Here is a 27,096-nt window from a genome sequence, read left to right as displayed (position 1 = left end):
TAAGGTTGCCTTACAAAAGGCAAATATATTTAACAGCGTATATACAAGTTAACTGTTTGATAATGCTATACAAGGCAGGAATATCTTTAAAGAAACCCTGAGCAAAAAGGATGTAATTTTAATTTTACACTTACTGCAACATTATTTCTGGTATTTGTTTGCTATATCAACTAATAAAGGATTATGTTAAAAAACAGATGTTAAAATAAAACTGAGCATTCTTTCCATTTGCAGCTTATTTAAAAAAATCTAGCGAAAAGGGTTCTGCCCCATCAGCTTCAGAAATAGATGTTTGACATGGTAGAGAACAAGCTGAGCCTGAGTTACCCAAGATAACCAATTCCTTTAGCAGAAAGAATGTCTTCTGTCCAAAAGGAGCCATCTGGAAGAGCGTTGGCTTGCTGCCAAGAACAACCCTTTAACAACTGCTTGTCATGCACTTTAAGTAATAATGTTCATAATGGCACAACCTGGAGTGTCGGTAAAGGTCCTATTGGAGGAGCAATGTATTCCTCCTCCCTCAGTAACCGCAAAAGGATGTTCTTCTTATTCTTTGGCCAGTTATAAATGTGAGTGTTTTGCAGCCAGGTAGGCACATGTTCCTGAAAAACAAGGAAAAAAAAAGTGAAATCCCATAAATCCTCCTGAATCTGTATCAGAACCTGCAGATTCCATCAGACCCTGCCAAGCAAGATTTCATTTTGTCTGTTCTAGGCACTTCCTGTAACAAGAAATTTTAACTTGGCTTCAGAATTGTATTTGGGTTCCTAAATAAATGAACTTTGTGTGATCTCACAGCTTGCCTGTCTCTCTCTCTTTTCTGCCATCACGTTGGCTAATTTCACCACTTTTCAAAGGGAGTCTGAGCTCAGTGACAGGCATCTAAAGGCTTATGAAAATAAACACTGAGAAGAGAAGGGAGACATTTCAGTGCCCCTACCAGGGAAAAGCTGGTGAAGGATCCAAATGGCACATTCAACCTCAAGATGAGAATCAGCAGGGAAAGAGCAGAACCCCAGGGCAGCATTTCTCATCCTGGTAGCCTCCTCCCCCCCATCCCCTTGCACCTTTCTTCACCAAGCGTGGTGTCCTTTGGCCACCTCCTGAGCAGGAGGATGAGGCCGATGCTGAGCTTGAGGACAGGCTAATGCATCTCCAGGTTAGCAGGGTCAAACCCCCACCACTCCTTTACTGTTACAGCACAAGCAAACTAGTAAGCTGTAACAAGGCTTTACCATTAGTCAGATTCTACTGCCCACACTGTTTCTCCTTCCTCCAGAGGCCAAACCACACTGCTGCCCCTCCTCCACCCAACCCCTCTCCCACCATCCTCAGGGCTATTTAACCACTTGGCAGGAACGAGCTACACCTGCACATCATCCATGTCAATCAACCCACCGCCTCTGAGGCAAGGCCACAGCTGCATGTTATCGGTGCCCATCAACCCACTGCCTGCATCCCTCTACACCTTTTGTCCTGGGAAAGATGCAGCCTTTCGGAGGGGCTGGCTAGTGCCCCTTAACGTAATGAAGCATGGCCCTGGACAGAGACAGCGGGCTGACGGGGAGGAGCCTGCTCAGACCTCATGTTCCCATGTCTCCACAGCCCAGGGAGGTTTCCATACAGACAGCCTAGATGTGTACAGGTGAGGGGCTACTATCGTACCACTAATTAAAGAGGGTCAAAAATTGATCCTTGACCAAAACCAGCTCATGTCCACTGTGGAGATGGAGATTTCTTTTTGGAGAACTGTTGTTGGAGACACCAGAACACTGCCAAAGTGAGACAACAGGTAAACAACAGCAGTCAAAACATCCAGCACTTGCTCCCTGGCCTTCCTGTTTAGCAGGGCAGTATTTTCCCAGGGTGGCCCCCGTTAGGAGCACCACAGTCCCTGTAAAGCCAGTGGAGCTAGCTCCAAGAGGACAGAGGAAAAAGCTCCTGGCATGAACCACATCTCTGGTGCCTCGCCAGGGGCTGCCCTGGCATGGGCAGCACATCCTGCCTGCCAGCAAACAACCTAGCTGCAGTCCAAATCTTTCATTCCCAAGCCTCGTGCCTCTCAAACTGGCTGTCTTTCTCCTTGGCCTGTACAGCTGTAGGAATGAGGCTGCGTCGTTTGCACTGCTCAGGAAGTGGTTTGTGTTAGTTGATGTAAACACTCTGTTAGATCTGTACGATTTATGTATAAAAGAAATGAGGGAAGTCACAGAGGTAGCCTACAGACTCATTAGTGTGACCTCACCTAGGCTTCTGAACAAGTGGCTTGGTGAGTGGCAGAGGTATCTATCAAGCTTGGCCTTTGTGTTTCTCCAGTGGCTGAGAAAGTATAGGCTTTGGTCAACCGTCTCCCCAAAGCGGAGATTTTAAAATGTTGCTCTTCCAGGCGGACACCTCACTACCCAACAAGAGTCAGATGCCACAGCGTTCCCTTTGCTGGCAGCGTAAGTAAGAGTTTGCTTCCACCTGCAAGTCTATTTTGATATGGGAATGGATTTTAGTCTTTGTGACCTTTATTCCTTTGACAAAGCTGTTTGAACTTGGCCAAGAGATTTGAATATTACTGGGAGAAAGATAGATAACTATGTTTGTGTGCACGTGCATACCCTTATTACATAAAATTTGTTTCTTTATTAAATCTTGCTAAGAACTATAGAAGAAAATGCAATGAAATACAGCAAGGGTTTGCCAAATGAGCCCTCTCTCTGTCTTTGATAAGAAACTGCGTTTTTTGGAGGGAGGAAATGCAGCAGACATAGTTGGTCTGGACTTCAGTAAAGCATTTGATACAGGTCCACATGGGAAATCATTAGTTAAGCTTGAAAAGAGAAATTAGTGTGAGAAATGTATAGCAGAGTAGGTAAGAAACCAGCAAGTGGGGATATAATGAGAGAGGCACTATAGATCGAGAGACAAGCTCTGTGCCTTTCTTCCCGAAGTGCTCCTACAGCCAATTTCATTTAATATCCTCCATAATGAACTCAGTGCAAAAAGCACCTGCACGCTAATCAGCTCTGGCAATAATTTTATCTTGAGGGAGGTGTAGTAGGGATAAAGGGGTAAATATAGCTGCTATTTTGATCCAGAAGGAGAACAGAGAAAATGAGAGAGGGGGCTTTTCCTTGCCACGTGACACTGGCTGTCATTGCAGGTGGGAGTAATGGAAAAATGGTTACTGCCCTTTTAGGGTTTTTTTATTTGGCTGTGTATCTGTAAGCCAAGAGGAAATTCTCTCTGTGCCACAGAGAGAGTATTTCATAAATCTGAGGATCAAACTGGTAGGAAGAGGGCAGAGCGTATCAGTGCAGAGGGCAGCGCTGTGCGTTCAGGGCTCTGTTAGTGGAGCGTGGCTTGAGCTCTCCTGGCTTCCCTGGCACTGACCCTGCCCACCTCACCCCTCCGGCTGCCTCTGCTCTGCCAGAGGGAGCCTCCAGCATGGGGCAATCACAGCTTAATGCTTTGGGCATCCGGTGACCAGAGCAGGAGGACACATTTCTGTGGACTGGCTGGATGCAAACCTTGAACCAGCAAGACCCGGGTTCCCTTTAGCAGTGTACAATGGGAAGCTGGAAATGCCACCTTAACTGTGTGTTGTGCTTTTTCCCCTCATTATTCAATTTCCTAATGAACACTCTTTGGATCACACAGATTCCTTCCTGTTGGAGGTTGACTAACTTTCACATACCAGCAGTGCTTTATGATGCGATTCGTATCAGATTAACTCATCTAATAGCGACATCCCCAGATGAAACCTTCCAGACCTTGCTTTCCTGCTTTTTTCCACTGCCAGCTACAGCAGTACTGGAACATGTAAAGGACAGTATAAAAAAGACAAAATGAAAGTAATTTGCCTGCTAACATCATCCAATTGTACATATATGTGGCATTTTTCAGACACCTCTCTTCCTATGACTGCCCACAGACTTCATTACCGCAACTTATTCAGGCTCTGGTGCTCTCCTTCCACCCATGATAGCCTCAGTTACATTATCAGTAACTAGTCAGATGAAGGTAGATGATGTATCAAAGAAGTGTATGGAGAAAAAGAGCAAAGCTTAACGGCAATAGAAAATGCTGATCTGCATGATTTAGATGAGGAAGGCACCTCAAAAAACTGAAGGGTGATGTGGACTGCAGAGGATGGGCAGGAAGGCTGCTGGGGGCCTGATGCTTTGACAGGAGCAGCTGAATAAACCAACCCTGGAAATTCCTTATAGATGACTGTCTGAGAAAAATGCTGCTATATGCTAGTTAGTCTTCTGATACATAAAGTTCAGCCAAAATTAACTTAAGTTTATTGTTCTGACTCAAAGCCCAAGGGCAGCTATAGTGCCTCCTGGGCCACTTCTCTCTGCAACCCTTAAGGTGCCAGACAGCTGCAGGCTGTATGGTCTGTTCGCGCAGCAGGCACCCGGGGAGCCCCCGAGGTTAGGAGCAGTCCTGCTCCTTCCCCCAGATCAAGCTGCAAGGACTGACTCAAAATGCTGACCAGTTCCCTGCCTTTGGTCTGCCCAATTCCCACCAGTGCCGTCTCCCAGCTTTTCACACTTAAGGCAAGTACCAGACAGATCGTTCAGGAAGGGAGCTGAATGACATGAAATACCAGAGGTACCACTCATTCCAAAGGACCTTACGTATTTTACAAACCCGGGGGCATATTTTCCAATTTCTGAGTTTATATTAACTTGGTGCCTAAATAAAGAACCTCGTTACACTAAAATCCAGAAGTGCAGAGGGACCTCACAGCCCTACAACCATTGATAGCATTGTTTAAATTTTGATTCACGTTCCAAAATTTGGGCACCCAAGGAAATGTACAGGATCTTCCCATACTTTTCCAAAATGCAGCTGTACTAGGGGTAACATGACAGCTCCCAACAGTGCACACAGCATTTAGCGGTGAAAAGTGGACGTGATTACAATACATCTATTCTACATTTGGGGAAGAATGTGATTTCTCAACTACAACAGAAGCCTTTTAATTTTTCTGGCCTTGTGGAAATCCAAGAGATTCTCTCAGAGTGAGGAAGAAGAGATGGGAATCTGTTGCATTACTTATTCTCAAATGAATCTTCAAAGCCAATAAGGAGGGCAGATGAAATTGCAAGTCCTAAAAAACCTTACAGTTTGTCTTTGATGGGCCCATCAAAGTTCAAGCAATGGCCTAGTACTTTAGTATTTATTATCCTCTTTATTTTTATATTCTCAACCCACCCTCTTCCAGATCCTCACTTCATATCAGTCATAAATCTCTCCCATCTCACTCATCGGCATTACATCTGGACAGAATTATAAAAGGGTTAATCTAAAAAGCATGCTTGCTGTATAAATTGTCTCTCTCCATTTAAATTCTTTCAATGCTCAAGACAATTTGAGATTTAGTTGTATGTTCACCATCAGAAATACATTTCTGCACTGATTTATATTGTGGATGAAAAGTTTTTTATTTGTATATACCTAAACCTATAAACTTTTAATGTGAAATGTAGGTTTGGAATATTACTGGTGGGATATTAAGAACCAAGAAATTGAGGGTTTAGGCTTTAAGATTTCATCTGGTGCATTGTGATCAAAATAGTATGTGCTTAATCATTGCGAGAAGTATATATAGGTATTTGTATGTTACCTTTTTGGCATTTGGAAAAAGCACAGGGATGAATCTGAAGTTCATACTTCCTTGTTGTATAAACTCAATCTGCATCTAGAAAAGAACACATTGCCAGGTTTATTGTAACGACACATTAATTTTTCTTTGCATGCATCTGAATCCTAGGTGTAAAAGCATTTGCTGCTTACTTAAACGGCTCTTCTGTTATGTGATGTGATCTATTGCTGCTGGACTTGGTATCGTTTTGTTTGGCCCCTTTATCTGTTTCTTCATTACTACAGAAGGGATACAGGAAAGATCTGTCAACATTTCTTGAGCATTTAGTGTGAAGTAATTGTGGGTTTAGCTGCAGTTGCAATCCCAGGAAACCCATCCAGAACCAATGAAGCTTGACTTGACCAAGGGCCCTGTTCAGTCTCCAACAGGGTGAAAGATTTCAGCCAGAGGCCAGGTCTGCGTCCAAGCTAGGACCTAGGCCAGCCTGTTCCCCATGTCCTAGCTCCGTGTCTGAGCTGGGACTCAGCCTGTCCCCTGTGTCCCTAGACACAGGCATCCCGGGGGTGGTAAGAACATCAAAGTACTGCTGTTGGGGATGGCTTCAGAGAAATTTGACTGCAGGATCAAACTGGGGAATCAGATGGATCGTAGGGTAAGAAAGGCAGCAAACTGCGATCTGAGGGAGAAAGGATGAGTTTCACAGCTCTGTGGGCTCTTCTGGCCTAGATGCCCATCCTGTGACAGACTGCAGGGATATGTACCTGTGACCCCCACTGGTCCCCCCGCCACCCTGCACCCCCCAGGAGCCCGCCCCTGCAGCTCTGGCCTTCTCTTTGCAATTCCACCTTTCAGTCGCCTTTACTGCTGCCTGAAAAAAGACCCCAGTCAGAAGATGGCTGAAGTGATAGGGGCTGTTTTTAGGGAGGAAGGTCAGGCACTGTTAGGTAAGACTGTGCTCAGGGCTATACAACAGGGCAACAAGGGCTCAAGAAGGTGAAGGAGGGGAAAAAACATTGAACAATAAAGAATATGGAGAAATAAGATGAGCATGTTTAATAGGATTTTTCTTTCTTGAACCTCTTAGCAGATGTTAATGAGCATACGGAGCTGATGAGAGGGAGGATTAATGAATTCCAAAGGGGGGTGTTTAACTACGGGGATTAGGGAAAACAAAGCAAAGAACCTGCCATTTGGAGACAGATTTGTCTTTTGAGAAGAAGAGACACTGTCTTTGTAAAACAGCAAATGCATGTCCTTGCTTACCATCCTGTGGATGTATTTAGTATGTAAGCCGTGTTCATCCCTGTCCAGCTGGGATTCAGCCCCTTCCACATCCTGTTTGTATTTTGGACTGATTGCTATGATTATCATCACCGTCTTCTGTTAGGAAGAAAAGCACTTTTATGAAATCGGGAAACGCAGCGTGTTTGGTAGAGGCAGATCGGAAATCTGCCAGTTTGTGTTTTAAGTGATCTTTATGTTCTTGGCAAACACGAGAGGATCTCATTCATTCTGGCAGGAAATACAGGAGAACTCATACACTCGTTCTCCTCATTATTTCTCGAGATCTCATAATATAGAAAACCTAAATGTCAAGAGATGTATTAGCAGCTACCAGTTTACAGTTGGAATCCCTGTAATAAAAAGCTACTTTTTATCAGTGTAGAGTGTCTATGTACATACACAGAAAAGTTTTATCTTCAAATTCAGACCTAAATGTTTTCCAACAGCTTGTGTAAAAGTGCATCTAATTTAACCATCTATGGCTTTTTTTGCATAAAGCCATTAAAGGCAGTTGCCTATGGAAGCTACATCTAGGGCTTTTGGCAACAGAAATGACAACTTTTCTTGCTCATCTTGGTGGCAAAGTGTGTGGAGAGGTGACTGTGCAGAAAGGTGGGCTGTCGCGGATGGCCTGGGCAGATTAGGGGTACGTAGCAGCTCTGTGCCACCTTGGTGCAGTGGGCCAAAGGCAATGCTCCTGGCCTTGCTGGGACAGCTGGGATCCTGCCTATGAGCTGTTTAATCCCAGGCCCCCACTGAGCTCAGGTTTCCACAGAGGGACCATCCTTCATATCTGGGAGACGTCCCTCCTCCTTAATGGTGGGCCAGTGAAGAGGCTCAGCAGCTAAAAACCTCCTACTTGTGTTTACCTAGGACCTGTCTTTCATCCCCACCATGTTAGGCTGCATAAGGCTTCCAAGTCTGTGGCTTACAGTCAGCCTGGCACCTAATTAACTTCTTCCTTCTGCGCTATATCAAGGCAATTTTTCCCACCACAAGGTCAGATATGGTTAGAAGCCATTATCTCTTACACTGACTCAACATATTCCAGAATTACTTTTGCTTGTGCCTGACGTGCATGTAAGCACTTACAGATGTTGAGAGTTTGCAGACACATGCCCAGTTGCAGACATCCCCTGCTTATGTCCAAGCAGTCCCTTCTTCCTCACATGTGTAAGGGTTTTGAAGTTAGAAACTGCTTCTATGGTCCATGGAGTCCACGGAGAAAAACAAACATTTCTGGAGCGAGCAGTCGGAGAAGGATCCTCACATGGAGACAGGGAATTGCTCTCTGCACATACTGATCTCCCCTGCTGACTGTGCGGGAGTCTCAAAGGAGATCTACCGCTTTGTATTTTAGGTGATAATGATGTTCTCGGCAAAAGCAAATTCACCCTGGCTTCTAGTTTCAGTACCTCCATTACACATAGTAAGCCCAAGCCTAATTTGTCCTGACGGCAGCCCCAAAAGGCACAATTGCATTGCCACAGCAGAGGTACCCAGCTGGCTCTGCATGCAGTAGTACCATGACTGCATATTAGTGCGCTTGAGCTAAGGTGTCCTGCTGGACGCCTTCAGGAAACCCGTGTAGTGCTGCCTCAGATGGTTGAGCTTCCTTGTTCAGCTTGGGGAGAGCCCACCATTTTATCATCCTATTCCCAAACCATGGAGATCTGCCTAGAGTGAGTCAGAGGCCCAGTGGCTACCCAGCAAGGCATGAATCAAAGGAAGCAAACCCATGATGGAATGTGTTGAGTGACAGAATCACCAGTTTGTGTCCAGCTGTGCTGGTATAATGAGACCACTTGGCTTGATCCTAAAAGAGATGTGCACTCACTGCTCAGCTGAACTTCAGAGGAAGTTTTTGCTGTGGGGGACTGCACTGGCAGCAACATAAATCTCTGTTTTACTGCTTACATAGAAACAAAGTGATGAGAGGAAATCTATCATTCGACTAACAGAACACCAATTTCCAGTTTACATATAGGATGGCTTACCCAGAACCCTTCACTGTTTTGGATAGCAATGTAAAAACTACAGGTGAGAAGCAGAATGAACTTAGCCACTGCTATGCAACCTGGGCTGAAATACAGATAACATTTTAACCAAGCATAGCTAAAAAACACTAGTTAAAAATTAGACGGAGGAACTTGTCCAATGACAGCTTGAGGCTGATTGTAACAGCCAGCATTGGAATTTGGCAGGAATGTCAGGATTAGCACTTCATTTCTTAGCGAAAGAGCTCTGGGACCCTAAGATACAGCAGTCACTGAGATTCGCCTGTGCTCTCCCTGCAAGGCTTCTGCCATTTCTGTAGGGGCAGGGAAGACGATAGCAGGGTCTTGTATTTTGATTCTGCTCCTGTTGCTATCAGAATATTTCACTCGTTTTCCTCAGGTCACCTCTGCCATGAACAAGGTTAAATTGCCTTTACATACATCACCTAGGTAGCGCTCCATCCACTTAATGATGTCAATACCTCGTACCGTGTCCTCAAATATATCAATCTGCAAGAGAATGAAAGTCTGTGGTGAGCATCCTTTCACCTTTCCTCCCCATTTGGTGTCACTGAAAACGTGCCTGCTCTCTTCCCAAGTTTCTAACAACATGCATGCCTAATGCCCTTAGGAAAGGAACGTGTACATACACAACTTCTCCCCTTTCCCTGCGGTCCAGAGCTGAGCTGGACAGGCACCCCAGGCAGGTGGAGGGGGGCTGCTGCAAGCACACTGCTGGGCTCCTGCTCAGCCAGCCATTCGACTAGCCACCTTGCCCTGCCAGCTGCCAGCTCCCAGCTCCCAGGGTTTTTTTGCTCAATGGAACAAGGAGCAACCACTGACAGTGAGATATACGATGTTTACAAAATGCCTTTTTTGCCACTCTAAACACTTAATGAAGGTGGATGGCTGCCCACCTCTTTATGGCTGCAAATGTCCACTGTTGTCTGGCTGCAAAGGTATATACTGTCAAGTTTTAGCTTCATAGTGAACTAAATTTTCAGGGTGTGTGGTGGGAAGTCAGCCAGGTCACTGATCCTGGATGCAGTAACCCAGACTTCAGTGACAGCAGACAGGTGGAGCACCTTGTAAGACTGAATCTGACCAACACCCCTCACTTCCCTGAACACTCATAAGCCCAGAAACTGGCAATCAATGACTGTGATCAATGGAGTAAGCATTAACTTCTCCAGGCTTTTGATAGAAGAGTCATGTTCTGCTCTCCGGTCTTCCCCCCCCCCCCCCCGTTTTTGAAAGTAGAGAATATATTTGCTTCCTTACTTTGGGGCCACTTTGCTATATTTATTATTCTGCAGGAGGCTCCAAGAACTGCCTGTCCAGCAAAAGTGCTATTAATGAGCCTTCTACTCTGCACCTCTATGGCGCCCAGGACTTTCTTATGAATTTGTCATAGTACAGAACCGCTGCAGAGAAGTATAATTGCAGTCTCTGGAAAAAATCTTTGATTCGTGAAAATAAATAAGCATGTGCAAAGCCCCCCACTGAGTCTCATTCAGTTTAATGACAACCACTTGCTTAAATGCTTTCCTGAATTGAAGCCAAAGAGTGAAGGTTGAGGGGTCAGATAGCATATGCACTTGAAATAAGAAAATATGAATCAAGATTTTGATGAACGCCGAATCCTACAGCCTCTGTGGATGGTTCCCTTAAAGAAGGCCGTTATGATGAAGCAAACTCAGGAGAAGTTAAATGAAAATCTAGATGGCTTATGAGATTAGACAGTAGGACACAGACCTTTTCAGACCAGTGGTTTTAGAATCCCTTTTAAAAGTGTAACAAAGTAAATGAAACCATGAGATGGGCTGTTTCATTAAGCTTTGTGAAATACACTGCCTTTAGATCATTTTTTAGCAGAAAGGTATTCACATCTGAAGAACCAAAGCTGGGATGGGATGAACATGAAATTTGACCTTTTTTAATATTGATATTACAGATCAAATATGAGACAATGTTAATGGAATAGCTCACAAAAGCTCATACTATTGCCCTTCTGGTATCTAGCATCACTAAATAAGTTTTCCAGGGTCATTATTAAAACTCATTTGAAAGCATAAAATTCAGCTAAAATACAAGCAAATGAAAAGGGAAATCATTTAAGTTACACCTTTTAAAGCCAAGGCTAGTTCATTCTGTTTGTATCTTTTTCAGCCTACAAAATGTGATGAAAAACAGAAAAACATTTAAATGGACTGTGTATCGCCTCTGCTTTTTGGAAAATGTTCTCTTTTCTCCCCTGGTTGAAAGTAATTTTCTCCGGAAGGAATACTTACAGCAGTTTGAAATCCGTTTACAAGCAGGAAGTTCACAAATTTCATAACCTCCACCGCTGTGTCCACCGAGTAAGTTATAAAGACCTTGCCTAGGAGGGAGAGTCCACATGAATATGCGATGCATTGAAATACACCATTTGGAGGGTGAGACTTTCAGAGCCCTCCTTTTCCCTGCACTGCGGGCTCTGCCTACCTACGCCCCTTCAAATTGTTTATGAAACAGATGAGAGTTAGCACAGTGGCTTGGTGTTGAACTCAATCCCCTACACAGAAACCTTGCTCTTGATTTAAGCTCCTACTGCCTTGCTGCTGGCCAGTGCCCCTGTGGAAGCCGCAGAGGGTAACACCACCCTGCTGCTCACCCTGCCCTGCTGCCAAAGCTGCTCCTTCCCCAGCCCTTTGGCACACAAAGAGGTCGGGCCCTCACCCAGAGCTCGTGCCACCTGCAACCATCACGGCTTTCCCCCAGCCCTGACTGATCTGACTGCGAGCTGGAGGAGCCCTTACGCGTGCCAGACTGCCTCACCTTATAGCAGCATTAACCTCCTGTTCAGGCAGGATGGCTGGCTGATGACCGCAATGTCTTCAACTGTCCTTGCCATCATGGAAGGCGTGTTCTTACTAACTAAACAATCATGGACTTGCAGGTCAGGGTAAACCAGCTGGCTAATCTAACGCAGCTCTGTGCTGTGTGTATCACGAATGTCACAATTTTATCCAGTCATTTCTGTATCTAGGACGCAGTAACTGATAAAGTAGGGTCTATCCAAGAGCAGTATCTGGTGTCATAACTCACTCCTACAAGCCAGTGAGATGCAACTCTCTGGATTTGAAAGGTGATATGCAAAATGAAAATAAAAAGGAAAAATCAAAACCTCAGGAGAGATGTGGAGGGTTCTTAGCAATGGTAGCCAGTAGTTCTTGCCTGCTAGCCAGCATGGCATTAAGAAGGAAGCCAGTTTTCTGAAACCTGACTTTCCCGTAAGAGTTAAAGGGTGAAGGTGTTTCAGGGGCTGGTGGCAGGGGAAGCACCTCAGCCAGTGTCTGTGCTGCCCTCAGCCCTCACTGTGGGCTCCTGGCCCAAAGCCCTCTCCCCTCACCAGGTCAGGGAGAAACTGAGGTCAAGACTCAACATATTTGTCTGGTTTGGGACAGGCAGAAACACTTTATCCCCAAGGCTTTGTTTGTTATTAGTCTTTTACTGTAAGCTTCAGTGCCTCCTGCCTCAAAGGGACATCCTGTTTAGCAAGAAGTCATGAAAGCAATCTAAACGGTATTTGTTTTTTGTAAACAAAATAACAAGCAATTAATGACAATTATGTTTTCAGGATTCAAGGGGATTCTATCCCACCAAACACAAATGCTCACACCCTACAGATGTGATGACACTCAGTATTTTCTTTTCTTGTTGTCTTTTGTGTCTTAATGTTGTTCCCCCTGCCTTCTGCCCCCTGGAGCTTTCCCACCTAAAGCTGTCAGGCCGCGCTGTAAAATCTTGCACAGAACAAATTTGCTAACCACTTACGCAACTCCTCCGGCAAATTGCTGGTTCTCAGAGTTCCCTTGGCTGCAGGGTTACTGAGAGGTCTTGGGATGGCAGCTGGACATGGAAAATTGTCAGAAGGGCAACAGCATGCTTCATCCTGGCCACATGCCTTGGGGGGAAGCTGACCATTAGGTAGCTGGTTGTATAGCTGGTTTCTATAAAGAAATGCAAATGAGGATTTAAAAAAAATATTTCTTTTCAGGCAAAATTCAGATTTTTTTTTTTTAATAACACATTAAGAACTTTATCTGCGTACTAGCTGGGAAAAGTTCTTGTAGAAATGCTTGGTTCTGCATCTCTAGTTATTACATGATCTTTTGAATGGATACCTTGGTGACAGTCTACACAAGAAGCCGTTTATTGCAGAAGCAACATTAGCTACAGGAAGTAAACGTACTTCATAGCTGAAAGCTGTTCAGTTGGCAATTAGCAGAAGCAAAGGCTGTTTCTATGCAAGAAATAATGCTGTCTGTGGATGTTGTTATGCACGTACGGAAGCAGGGTGGCACTTGGGAACCTCTTCCCATTATCTAAACAATGCTTCATAGCACCTCTGATCCTCCCAGGATGTCCTGTGCAGCACAGGAGGCACAGCAGAAGGTGGGGACTGGGAAAAATGAGGGTACAAGGGCACTCCACCTCCAGCTCTGGCACAGCCTGGAGCGTCTCCAGTTTTGGACAAAACTCAGTGTTTTGCTAAAGGGAACAAAGTTATTTTCTTGACCAGCAACAGAAGACCTAACGAGGGTTTCTCATGTCAGGGATCTCTTCTCCAGACCTGCATTAACCTTGCCTAACATCTTCTCCATTACAACAAACAGTGAGAAAGGGATGATTTTAGGAAGCTTAGCAGTTCTTGTCCTACTACACTTTGGCTTCACAGTTTAAGTTAATAGAAAGGGGAATCTCGCAGAGATTTTTACATGAGGTGTGCTTCAAATCCGCTGGGTTGAATCTGTTGGATGAGTGTTAGGTTTCTCTGAGAGCTTTTTCCCACAGAGCAGTGATGTTTAGTCAATCAAGCCCACTCTCTTTTTTTTCTTTGCCTTCCTTAAATGAATGATGACAGGCTGGTCACAGCATGTTTTCTGTTGTCACATTAAGATTTGGTTTATTCATTTTGGTACAGATGGTTTTTGTTACAAAATACTCTATAGGCAAATATTACCAACATATAACTGCCGTTCCTGGAATCAGCATGCAAACACCAGCTATGCAGCCGCAGGACAGACCTCGCATATTCTGATTTCTTCTAGCAGAAGAAAGTACTGAGAAAAGCAACACGTACCTCACCAACAGCCACAAAAGGCTACCCTGTGGCTAAATCACACGTCTTTCCAAAACTTCACCTTATCTAACAGATGCGCCAAAAATTAGGAGTTTGTTTTAAAATTTTACTACTGCAGAGGATACCCACTATTCCTCAGTATTTTTACAATTTCATACAAACCTTTCAGTGCAATTATCTCTGCTGCAGGTACTGCCTTATCTTGCTGTCACTTTTCTGTCACAGCCCCTAACTTTTCAGAGGCCAGAGCAGGGCGATACTTCAGTCGTCCACCCTCTTTTGCCCGCCTATTCTCCCAGTTTTCTGCCAAGACCACGGCACGCAAGCGGACATTTTCAAACACGCATGCCTGTAAGTTTAGAACCTCTAAAAGTATTGTGGCACAAATAAAACCAGTCTGATTTCAAATGTCCTTAATACCTGAAGTTTCAATTTGGCTTCAGGTAGCTGAGCCTGGAGAAAACTCCGCATGGATAGTATTTCCCATCTGTTAATGACATATTTACAAGGAGGGAGATATAAGGCCTAGTAAATTAATATTTGAAGACCTGTCAAAAAGCCCTGGATGAAACGTGGGTAGACATGTGGTATTTTATTACTACATGAAAAATCATAGAAAAGGCTGCAAACTGCAATGTAAAAATGTATCGGCAATGGACAAGATTTTCTCCCTTTTTCTCTGCACTACAGAAGAGATAAGAAGGAAATTGCTGGAAGCCAATGACAGAGGCGTCCCAGGCTGGTACAGCGTGAAGCTGAAGACTGCAGTAAGCCGCCGAATTGACCTCTGCTCTCCAGCAGGAGAGCTCTAAGGTTTCAACTGAGATATTTTTCAGCCCTCATCCCTTTAACCTTCAAGCATTTGTCTTCCTTAATGTCTACATTTCAGCCTGCGCTGTAACAACATATCAGGTATCCTGCTTTGAAGTTCTCTAGGGTAAGGTCAGGCCCCTGATGGGTGTAAAATAGCAAAAAAAGAAAACTACCGAGCGTCTGGCATGTACCCTTGCAGCCTGGGCATGCTAACATTACAAGGCTTCAGAACGACTGGTTGAAAGCCCATAAAATCAGATTAGAGGAGTTTCCACTGCACACAACCCACCCCCCACCCCCACCCCACGAGGCGTACTTACGGGAATCGAGGAGGACCAGGGGAGGAGCACGTCCTCTGGGGTGGTCGGTCTCCAGTGCCCTTGGGAGCACGAAGGTTTGAGTAATTTGGGATGACTTGCTGGATCGGGCGGATAACTCTCATGCAAGGTCCAGGAACAGGAGGAAGTGGTTGCGATGTATGTGCAAAATGTTGGTACGGAGCTCGGCCATCTGGGAGGGTGAGAAAATAAAGGCAGCAACTCTAATCTCAGCCAATACATTTTTGCCTCAGTTTGTGTTTATTCCTTTCCAGGCACATCCTCTTTCATGTCTCAGGAAACTGAGCAGTTTGGAGGCACTTGCAGGTATCTCGGTCTGAAAGACGCCAGATTAAGGAATGTTTTACAGTCTGAAGTTTCGTATTTCCCATTCACATATGGCAAGGTTCAGATCCCTGCTCTGGGCTGGGCTGTTGGGACAACTGACAGTTAAACATTCAGGGCTGCTTTGTCCCTGCACTTACCATGCCTCAGTGTTTTTTGGTTGGGATTTTTTTTTTTAAATTTATTTTTGGCAATAACTTGCGAAAATGAATCATCCCAACGTTCTCATGAAAGCAGATGCAAAATCCTGGAACAAACCAGTTTGCAACACTAAGGCTAAACAGACTGTGATTATTGTAAATGAAAAGAGAAAAAATAATCTCTTGGTTTGTTACTTCACCCTGTATGAATTTTCTGCCTAAGTGACCTTTTAAGGCTATGCTGCTGCTCCTGTTGCCATCCAGGAGGCTGCAGGCGAAGCCCAAAGTGACAATTTTGCTCAAGTAATTCTGAAAAGCCTTACTGTTGGCCACGCACACATAATGCTGCTTAATAACTAGCGTACAGTGGAACTGTTGGCATAACTGAAAGAGAAAGCAATGTAAGCTGTTTGTTTCCCAAACGGGGAAAACTAATTTGTGTGTGTGTGTGTGTGTCTCTCTCTTTCTGCTTGCAGTTTTCATTAGGCAACAGCTCTGCGCACTTTCAAGCTTCTGTGCGCAGATCAAAGTCCAGCCTGGCAGGGCTTATTAGTGCTGCATGATTATGGTGTTATGAGCTGGCTCTGAAAGCTGCAGTACTCAAGCTCTCTTTCCCCCCCCCCCTCCCCTCCCTAAACTGTTTTTTTAAATCCTTTTAGTGATTTTGGGGTCATGCTTTCCTTTTCCTAGCAGCCATGAGGACTACAGTTTTTTAAAGGGTAGGAGGAAAAAAAAAAAGAAAGAAAACAAAGCTTTGATTAAATAGACCAAATCCAGGAGCCAATATTTTAATAAAAAAACACCAGCTCCACAACTGCAAAGAGATTCCTGATGGAATTTTGAGCTGGCAATGCTGTATTTATTGAGATTGTTTTAGGAGATTTTCCGTCTCCTTCTTTTAACTATTTGCAACAGGACAGGGTGAAAGAGGCTGGGAGAACAAAATTGGAAGTAAATACAATCTTCTCATGGGTTCCTCACGACCAGATTTAGGGAAGGTGGCAGGGGTCTGGGAGATTCAGCTTGGTTTACAGGTTTTTAGGCCAACGTTTCACCAACTTCCTTTGGATCTCCCTGATAATACAGTGTTTTAGTGGATGCAACCACTGCCATTCAGAAGCGTGGTGTGGCCAAGTGTGCATGCCTGCACACACCAACAGCTCTCACATATAAAAATCTAATGGTCCCTGGGCACATAGCATCGTTGGGAGGATTTCTTTGACTTCAGAAGCAGACACATAGCAGGTGTCCAGAGCCAGCTTAAAGCCTACAGGCACAATTGCTGTTCCCCAGGAGAGGCGTGTTGCAACCCATGAACTGCAAAGCTTTGTTGTGGGTTGCCACTGCCCAACAATTATCTGAAACGCAAGGAGCTGTCAGTAGGTGATTTACACCGTACTGAGCATGCGAGAAACAGGAGCACAGTTGCCAGCTTCTTGGTCCTGACCAAATCTGCTCCAGCCATCTGAGTTTATTTTATTCTTTTTGCCCTCTGGATATGGTTGAAACAGTAGTGATTTTTCTAAAGAAAGCTCTTCAGAGTTCCAGCTTTAAAACAAAATGGCCTCATTCAGTGAATGTCCTGCTTCTCACGATGCCCGCGTGCGGAGGAGGTAAATGGAGGAAAATAGTGAGGGGTGTTGTGCAGCCAGCTCTTTGTCTGCTTAAAGCTGAACTGAAAGGAGAAGGTATGAAAAGAAAAGCAGAGGATGTTTTGCAAATGTTCAGCTGTAGACACTGACAGAAGTCCGTCTGTAACCCCTTCTCCCTTCCAAAGTCCCAAGATCAGAGGTGAAAACAGAGGCTCTGATACCCTCGCTGTTTCATATACCAAATTGTAGCACATTGCTGGAATGACAAAAACTCCTTAAATAGATGCAATATAAATGCTGTGGAGTCAACAGAAGGTTAAAAAAGAAAGGGTTATCAGAACAGGCCTAGAGCTTTTTATTACAAAGCCAGCCCAAAATGGGCTGGGGTCTCATGAGTCTAATGTAATATAAATTATATTAAAACAATGATATTGCTGTTGAATGTTCAAAGCTCACTTTATAACAGATAAAAATCTCAGACACTGAAAAGGAATACTAATTAATAGCAGGCTGTAAACTGCGTCGTAGTCTCCAAGAGCCAAAACACCCATATTGACAGAGTCACATCAGTGCTCCGTGATACAATCACCAGCAGCTGAGAGGGCTCCATTTTAAGTAATGAGCTTTCATTTCAGCTGACAACAGAAAAAAATGAAGATGATGGATGTCATGCTCTTTTCACGTAGAAATAACACACATGGGTGAGTTTGGTCATAACGCTAGGAGATACTATCTACAGACATCAAGGGTAAACTCCCATCCTGATTCTGGCAGAAAAATCTCAACTTCGGCAATCCAAGTGGGAGCAAGGAAATCTATGAAAGCAACAGGAATTAAGCCAGTATAGGATGCTGCTGAATGACTGATGCAAGGAGGAAGGAAATGACTAGAATATGAAATAACAGCAGGGAGAATGCTGTGTATGCTGAGCGTGACCGACAAAGGCTAGTTTCTAGGAAAAATCATTAGCCTTCATTTGAGGAGTAACTGTGACCTCTTTAACTTTTTATCTGGCTCGGAGGTTCTGCATCAGGGAGTCCAGCCACATAACCCAACAATCTGGAAACACAAAGTGGACTGCAAATAGATGTTTACAAAGGTTAACAATTGCATGTCATGCATTGCCATTAAGTACAGTAGGAAAACACCAGTCTGGTGAATGATGGCTGTGATACACCCGAAAAACCTCTCGTGGGGTGGGTGGTACTACTCACATGGCCCCTGGGGGTACTGCTCTGCTGGGCAACGATGCCCAAAGCAGCCATGGGCTTGCGAGGAGGTGTTGGGATGGGGCAAGTGCTGGCACATCGGGCACTGCTGATGCTCAGCTGCAAAAAACTCTCTGGAGATCAGCGGTCCTGGGAGGTCCTGGGGGTTCAGCATGGACACCAGTGGCAAGGGGGGTTCCAGGTGCTTGATACCCATGACATCTTGTGACTGGGAGTTGTACCCTGTGTCGACAGTTCCCAGCTCTGCTGGAGGTCTGTTTCCTGAGGGTTGCTGTGACCGTGAACTCCCTTGGCTGCTCTCCTCCAGTGAGTCCTTGGGAGCATCAGACAAGCTCTGCTCTGATTTACTGGAGTTGTGCCCAGTGTCAGCTGAAAGCTGTGATCTTGGCTGCATGCCTGGTTTGTCCTTAGCTGCAAGATGCATCTTTGAGGGAACCACTCCAGCTATTGATTCACTGGGGGAACAGAAGCGTCCGTCTCCACCAGGATCGGTATATTTTGACCACAAGCTGCTGTCCGGCTCCACAGATGGTGCTGACTGATGATGTGCTGGTACGCTGCAGAGGCATGGTGCATCGGCCACAGGCTGAGGTGTTTGAACAGCACACAGTCTCTGGGACTCCTTGTCCTCCACGTCTTCTCCAGAAGGCTGCAAAGCCTCTTCCAAGACATGTTCAGGAAATGGGGACCATGGCATAGATTCATCCACTTCGACGGGTATGCTTCGACCCACAGAAGTGCCTGAAAAGAAGAAACACTGTAGACGGACAGCCATACAGACAAATGCTTGTTGCCAGTCATCACTCAATGACTGTGAGCTGGAATACTGAAGAGCATTACGTATTCTTTATATTTTTATGTTTTTCGAAAAGAGAGGCAGAAAACAGCAAGAAATATCTGGCTGAATTTTGGCAAGGCAAGAAAGTAGAGGGTTAGCTGGAGTGTAACTAGCACAGAGTTCTACTTTGGACTAACCTGACACAGAGGCCATTTCCAAGTTTTGTAGAAAACGAGAGTCACCTGCCTTACTGCAAGGCCAGGATTTTCCAGCAAACTGAAAAACAAGAGAAAGGACTCTTGTGAACACGGTACAGTTTCACACAGGCAATAATCCTAAAATAACTCTATCTCAGACACTGGAAAAGAAATACCAGTTAAGAGTTCTGGAAATCTCATTGTGCAAAACAGATGCTTTTATGGGATTTTTGGAACTTACTGTTCCTGCTGAGGCTGGAGGGGGGAAAAGCACATAGACACTCTCAGTGATAATTTCTGCACCTGTAAAAAGAGCAGGCTGTTTAGGTCTGGAGGTTTGGCTCTGGCATATTCCAGGTGATACAATCACTTGCAATTATTTTACTCTGGACCTTCTAATAATAGCTTCACACTGATGCCTCGCATCTAAACTTCACCACACACTTAGCTGAGTAATTTCAACTCCAAAGCTTGTTTCCAAGTGTTGATGCTTATTTTATCAAACCACTTATCCAGCCTATTATCACATAGTTGTTGTTATTTCAGATTATTGAAAATTAAAAGACAATTTAGATATGTTAGTTACTGTTTGGATTTTTTTGCCTTCCTTTGGAACTGGCTTGGGCCCAAACAACAAAATTATCACTTCCCTTTGGGGGTGCTATCAGTATATCTGGTCCAGCCAAGCGATCCCTGATGATGAACGCCTCTGCTCCACCTTCACTCAGAGGGACAGCAGCGGCGATGGGTCAATGCTGAGTGGGCTTCAGGACGTGCAGCCCTCTTATACAGGGGTGCAGATTAGCTTGCTCCCAGCAACTTTTATCTGTCACCATGGAGCACAGAGAAACAAGCTTGGTGCTCATCATTTCCCCATCTATCACACTGGGGAAGCTAAAATCCCAAGTATGAGAGTTACCAGAGAGGAATGGACTAAGCACTCAAGCAATGAGAGTGACAATAGTGGGCAACAGAATCTGGCTTGAAAGGCTGGTAAAGAAAGTCAAAATCACAACATGTTTGAAGCATTTTTAGCGATCCAAGGATTTGTCCCAACTTTGGTCACAGCAGCTTGAACAGAAAGGTTAAATGAAGAACTTATTCAAATGACCACAGTACTAAAAACAGTTGAACAAGATCAGAGAGAGGTATAAGGCAGTGTCCCAACCTTTACCCTGGCTCCCACGGTGGTTCTGTAAAAGCAAATGGTGTGCCCTGTGATACAGGGCAAGAGTGAGGCTTTACATTCAAGCTGATCAGATCAAATGGCATGTACTTCCCCCTGGAAGTACCTCTGCCATAGAAAGTTCTGGGTGTAACATTTGCTGGGAAGTAGGATAAAAATGGTGCTTTGCTGCTGGGCTACAATGTAAGTATTACTCCTCTGTGTAACTTGAAATCCATCTAGACAGAAGATTTACCATATATTCATACATATCCTATGTCACAGTAAGCACATCCACAGGGAGAGTTATCCTGGGATAATTACAGTGGGATAATTACGCTGGTAAATTTTCCCATGTAGGCAAGTCCTTAGAGCAGCTATTAGTTGCACCAGCACAGTGAACATGCTGCTGCTCTGACAACTGCAGCCCCCTGCGTGACAGCGCTGGGTCTGATGCCAAACCAGCTCCTTCCCATACAAGCACCCAGGCTTGAAATCCTGACGGTCAGCTCAGCACCATCACACATCTCTCCCTGTGGTTTGCATCCATTTCCTCTGCACCACATCACTAACTGGCCCTGCTTGCCGAGTCACGGTTCTCTGACAGTCAAAACTGATGTGATGGGAAAGGGAAAACCTCCAACTCTCATAATCAGCACAGGACTGTGACAGGGACTTGTGTTGCACTGTCCTGTGCAGCGGTGTCAAAATGTCCTTTACCTAGGACCTTTGGTCAGGTGGCAGTTTAAACGTTGATAGTCCTGTGGTGGTGACTCATCAGGACAGTAAAGCGCCAAGTCAGATTTACATGAATCAGGGTGTAAAGCTGCCGAGTGGTCCCTTGCCAGACTTAAGAGAAGCACCTGTGAAGGTTAGGTGTCAAACTCCCTGCAAGACATCTGCCTTCTGCTCATCTCAACAGCTTTGTAAACCTGACCCTTGGATCACTGGGCCTCAAAGGGCCTGCTCAGACATGCTTCAGCTTGTGTGTATCTGTGCAATTGCTTGTAAGCTGAGTGACACACTTGAGCAGCACAAATCACATTGCAAACTCTTTACTCCACCCACCAAGCATCTCCAGTGGAGTGGTTCCTTGTGCAAAATTCACCCTGGTGTTCACAAAGCACAAGCTCAGCTGCGGGGTACCGGGGTACAGCTCCACCTCTTCAGCTATGTGCATTGTCTGAGCATCCCTCCCACTAGATGTAATCCTTAGTAAACATCCAAATGTGGCTTTTCACAAATTTGTGACATCTCATACACTAAGATGCTTCTTTGATGGTGTCTGAAGTAGCCAGATCAAAATGCTAGAAACCACTTTGAATTCAGATTATCTATATCCAACAGCCTTTGGTTTAGTGCCTTGACAAGAAGAACAGATTTCTGTGGAGAAATCAAGAACTCAGTCCAGAGCTTGGTGAAGTAAATAGGAATCTATTGACTTCAGTCGGTTTTGGATTGGGTGTCAGATGGGATTGAAAAGTTACTACTTACTAAAGTTTTTGGTCTTTTTTTTTAGTTCCATTGCTAACATCTGGCTATCTGAAACGGATCATGCACAGACTGTGTGAACCTAAAGGCACAACACGGGCAGAAAAAAATTCAGATTTGTTTTCTTCAAGTTTGCTATTTACTCTGCCTTTTGGAGGAGGGACATTAAGACTCCATTAAACTACTGCGAATGATGAGCTACCAAACTCTTCAAATGGCTTACTTCAGAATAGTTTAAAATTGTCTTTCCTATTAGTTTAGATGCCAGAAAGGATAAATGCTTCTCTCTCTCAAATCAACTTAGTATTTAAATGACAGCCTTATTTTGTTCCTGTGTAACATGAGCTAAACATTATGAAAATTACTCCAAATATCTAAGTAAAAATATTTTAGTCAGACAGAAGAGACACTTGATTCCACCACTTGTGTTTCTACCTGCAAAAGCTTCTAGTTTTTTAAAATATGTTTTTGCTTAGACCCTGCTGAAGGATAGCAGAGCAGCGCAAGCGGAGCTTTGATACCCACACACAGCCCCTGCTCCCACAGGGCCGAAGTAGGAGGCACCCAGGGGCTGAGGGCTTTGGTGTTAAAACAGACACATCATTAAAAAGGAGGAAAAGTGACTTCATCCTCCTCCCTCAGTAGCTCTGGCTGGAGAGAGAAACTGTTACAACAGCAGAGCTCTGTCTATAGAGATGGCCCCAAGGATAAATTAAACCCAGGACACACCGAACACTTTTTGAGCAATGCTGGCAATGGTATGTGGATGGGAATTCCCAAGAGAAATCCCCACGATGCTGGAAATCACACAGATGATTCAGAAACATCCTCCTCCAACAGCAGTGCTTCAGGATGTTGCCTCTGCTCTGCTGAAGATCCTTGGCTTTTGGAAGAAGACCCAACACTGACTCCATTATCCCGGTATTTTATGTTGCTTTGTTCTGCGGAGTTTCATTATGTTTCCTTTGACTTTTCCAGTTAGCTTATCCTGCAAGTGTAGTTATGCATAGGACAGAAAAATCACTTGCTTAGATCTCCCGTATCGAAGAATTAGGGCAAAGGAATGCTTCAGCATATTGAAATACCCTCAGAGCCTTGTAGCCTGATCCCTTTTCTGGCACGGAGACAGCTGGAGAGCGTAGATCGTGCCCAATCTTACTTCCAAAGACACTGCAGCTTCAAGTCAGATCATGATATTGCCAGAAAGCTTTGAGAATTTAATATCCCCCCTGCACCTATGACTATGCAGGAGATTACTGATAACCAGCTGGAGCTGTTGCACATATTCCTGCTTGTAATAAAGTGAAGAGGCCCTTTCTAAAGGGACAGAGTAACCAGGCCTGGACTGCTCTCACAAATGTTGAGGGAGCTCTATAAACCACCCTTTCTCCTTCTCTTCCTTCCCCTGCTAATATACCCAGTTCTGCAACGTGCATTAATTTAGCAAATAACCTTCCTGGGTGGGTGCTCGGTGACCCACGCTCCTGGCAAGAAACCACATCTGAGTTCCCTTGAGGCACTTTCTACACCTGGTGACGTTCTTCCACTGCTCCCGCCAGAGAGCCAGGAGGGATACTGCCCGGCCCTCCTGCTCACGGCTGGCTGCTGCTGGCAATGGTCACCCCTGGGAAGCTGCAGGGAGAGCATAAACGACGGGGAATAAATTCTTCTGCAGGTTGGTAGAGATGGGCCTGAGCACCCAAGTTTGAATCAAGGCCTAAACTAAAAAATATCCAACAGAGGCAAGGGGCTGGCCAGGGAGAGGCAGGGTGTTGGGCTCAGGCTCATCTGTGCAGTTTTCTTGCAGCTGATTGCAAAATCCATCAGGTATTTCATCTGTTTCCCAGCACAAAGACTTGTCAGGATGCGCTGTCCCAAAACACCCACTAACCATCTATATCTGCTTTTGATTAAAAAACTTCTGTCGTGAAGAAACAGAAGAGACACTCTGCAACACAAGCACAGCTGCACTCCTCGTCACTTCTGGGGAGGGGAAAATATGTTTGCTCTTTTAATCAAGTTACATTTGTCTGCATTGTTAAAAAAGAAAATATTAGACTGAGAAATAAACCTCACCTTCCTTGGTACACAACACACAGGGGAAGGGTTTTTTATTTATCAGTCATCGCATTTCTGAAATGGTATGGGTATAGATTAAGGCAAAGCTGAGATCATAAGGAGGGGGGATGGACAGGAATTTCTTGATTTCCAAATAATTCCTATGTACTTCGGCTGAATATTTTAAGCTCCCTGGTGCTGCTGATACCAATCTGCAGGATGGGAGTTAAGTGGATACAGAATTTGCAAGCTGCCATGAGGATGCACACGTTGAGATTGCAACAAATGATGTTGCCATGGGGTCAGATAAGCATAGGTGTGTAAGTACACTTGTCTTAAGTGCAGCTTTCTCTGCAAAAACACTAGACACAACTTTCCTCAAAAAAAACCCAGAGACAAATCCTTTTAGGAAGAGCAAGTGCAAATGTGGGAACTGTTTTGGGTCTATAACCTAAATAAACACAGTGAAGGAAATCCAAGCTCCAGAGTTTCACACTTCACCATAAAGGATTTTGGCTGCTGTCATCACGGACGCTTACCCTCTGCCCTGGATACCCTCCACAGTGAAGACTAAGGCAATGTGTCACGTTCCTAGCCCAGATTTTAAGCCCTCTAGGACAAGTAATGTTTATTTTTATGACTTCTGGAAGAAGTAGAAAAAGAGCATGAAAACAACAATCCTCTTCCACACTGACTATAAGGTTGCTCTTGCATATTTTCTGCAGCCACGGCATGAAAGTCTACATACATACTCATGTATAGGAAAGAAGAGGAGAACATACTTCCAACCCTCCCTGCATGGCAAATACCACATTCCCTTTTGCAGCACTAATGTTTCACTGGGTAATCCATGGTGCAAAGGCCAGTATAGACCTGATATTTTTTTGCCTCTTTAGTGTAGACTTTGATATGCATGTAATAGGAATGCTAGGCAATAAGTAATAAGAAACTAGAAGTGCCACACCCTCAAGCAGGATCCAGACAGGCATCTCATATACAGGCAACATTCCCTGCTAGTTGTCTAATATTTGTGAAATATGCAAATGTCTGCAATGATCTCAGGTATCCTTAAAAATACGTTTTCCAGAAATTACTTCCTACCCATTTCTGATGATGATAAAACTCCCATAGGCACTGAGTAACTGCCAAACTGGGATGTCCCGTGGCCCCGGGACACCTAAAAATCCTGGCACAAAATAGTGGCTAGCTGAGCGGGGTTGATGGGGGGACCACCCCAAGAGGCATAAATCTCCCCAGCCTGCTTTCGCTTTGTGCCTTATGTTGGAGCCTCTGGTTCCTAATAAGGGAGACCCTCCAGTATTTCGTGGAGCTGACGTATCCCTTGTCCCTAACTGCTCTCCCTGCTCCACAGCGTGAAGGCTGTGGGGTGCGTGGGTGGTGGGAGGGCATGGGGACGCCTGGGGAACCCGACTCATCTCCGTCAGCTGGCATGAGAACAGCCTAGCTCGCTTGCTTTCATGAAATGTGCAGAAATGTGTACCCTCTGCCAAATTTCAAAAGCCACTGCTGGGAGTGGAGGGCACTGACAGACACAAACACCATAATTGCACATCCCTTGTTTCCCGCCTTAGAAAGACAAAAAGAAAATGCAACCCCATTAAAAAAAAAAACAAAAAGAAACAAAACAGCAGCAGGCTTAAGACACTGCCAGTGCTCAGCAAGAGCAAACCTGACCTCAGAGGCTGACAGCCATCGCAGGCAGCAGCACAACCTGCAGATGCTCGCCGGCACCTGGTGGCACTGGCAAACTGTTGCCAGGGCACCTGCCACCTGTGCCCCGTGCACCCCTGCCTCCAGTGTCACCTACTGTGGGGCTCACAGCCCTGTCCAATGGTGGCAGGTCATCAATGCCTGCCCGAGACCACACGGACGCAGCCAGGAGAGGCCTTGAGCATACCCAGGGCTTGCAAGAAATGGGAATTTGTGGACTGGTGGTCGCCGGTGGCAGTCGAGGATCAGTAAGCCCAGATTTGCCGTTCCCATTGCCCAGCCGGTGCTAGGGCTACAAAACCCAGATCCTGAGACAGTTACTGTGTGAAATGGGAGAGGGTTCTATATGGTTGATTGTACCCTAATTAAAAAGAAATACTACTAGCTTGCCCCCACTCTTTCCATACCAATGCCATGGAGGACAGTGCAAAAGGGATCTACGATCTTGTTTTCTTCATGCTTTCCAGCCACCTCTCACGAGGTCTGCGGACCGGACCTGTCCTACGCAGCCTGAGGGCAGCCGGAGAGGAGAGGAGGGGCGAGGGGAGGAGAGGGGAGGGGAGAAGAGGGGAGAAGAGGAGAGGGGAGAAGGGGTGAGGGGAGAAGAGGAGGGAAGCGCAGAGCAGAGGAGCAGAGCCAAGCCCTTGGCTAACAAAGCGCTTGAGCTTGCACAGCCATGCAGGGCGGGAGCGGGACCAGGCCTGGCTCGGGGCATTGCCAGGCAGCTACGCAAATAGGCAAGACAACATTTCGACACCAGGCGTGTCCATTCCCACTGTTTACCCCAGACCCCTCCAGATTTTTAAAAAAACAACAAACAAACAAACAACAAAACTGCAGTGAAATGGCTGAAACATGTTGTAACCGTCTGTGAAAGTCAGGCTATCGTTACATGAGAGAGGGGGAGAAAGCGAGAGAATTTGAGGGGGGGAGGGGGGGAACCAAACCACTGAGAGCCAGAAGTGGGTCAACAGCTAATCGCGGAGAGGGCCCGAGAAAGGCAGCACCTCCGACACTTCTTACCTTGTGGGCGAGGGAGGCTTATGCTGCGCTGGCCGAGGAAAGCAGGAGGGCTGCCGTGCCTCGGCGCGCCCAGCCGCTCTGGCGTGCCCGGCTCTCCTTCCCCAGCCAGCCGGCGGGCGGGGGCTGTTTTCCCTTCCTTTTACGACACCCTCCCTGCCTCTCCCAGGTAAGCGGCAGAACTGGCTCTGCAGCAGGAAGTGGAAGAG

The 27,096-nt window shown here is 45.4% G+C and overlaps 1 protein-coding gene across 5 annotated transcripts; it reads right to left on the bottom strand.

Moving 5' to 3' along the window:
• On the bottom strand, window positions 1–27,096 carry TRAF3IP2 (TRAF3 interacting protein 2). Of its 5 annotated transcripts, none has more exons than XM_080388192.1 (10): window positions 26,891–27,096; window positions 19,423–19,501; window positions 18,433–19,188; window positions 15,145–15,334; window positions 12,703–12,878; window positions 11,178–11,266; window positions 9,328–9,396; window positions 6,869–6,985; window positions 5,627–5,701; window positions 1–602 (listed from the first exon to the last, which is right to left on the bottom strand). In XM_080388192.1, exons 2-10 carry the CDS (start codon window positions 19,436–19,438, stop codon window positions 456–458), a joined length of 1,635 nt encoding a protein of 544 aa, XP_080244318.1. In that variant the 5' UTR covers window positions 19,439–19,501; window positions 26,891–27,096; the 3' UTR covers window positions 1–455. The 5 variants fall into 5 exon arrangements, 4 of the variants coding, with proteins under 4 accessions (XP_080244318.1, XP_080244319.1, XP_080244317.1 ...); XM_080388193.1 differs by lacking the exon at window positions 26,891–27,096 and adding an exon at window positions 19,664–26,356; XM_080388191.1 differs by lacking the exon at window positions 26,891–27,096 and having other exon boundaries at window positions 18,433–26,356.

The sequence above is a fragment of the Falco punctatus genome (assembly GCF_963210335.1).
Source record: "Falco punctatus genome assembly, chromosome: 5".
NCBI lineage: Eukaryota > Metazoa > Chordata > Aves > Falconiformes > Falconidae > Falco > Falco punctatus.
The sequence above is the reverse complement of the archived record's forward strand: the minus strand, read 5'-3'. Positions and strand labels throughout refer to the sequence as shown.

Bases quoted from the DNA above. Each gene is read 5' to 3' on its own strand.
- TRAF3IP2 (XM_080388191.1), bottom strand. From the start codon at position 19,222: ATGGCTGTCCGTCTACAGTGTTTCTTCTTTTCAGGCACTTCTGTGGGT. The intron at 11,267-12,702 runs GTAAGTGGTTAG...TCTCCCTCCTAG, and splicing joins CAATTTGCCGGAGGAGTTGC to GCAAGGTCTTTATAACTTAC. The intron at 6,986-9,327 runs GTATGTAAAGGC...TCTTCCTAACAG, and splicing joins TGGAGCGCTACCTAGGTGAT to AAGACGGTGATGATAATCAT.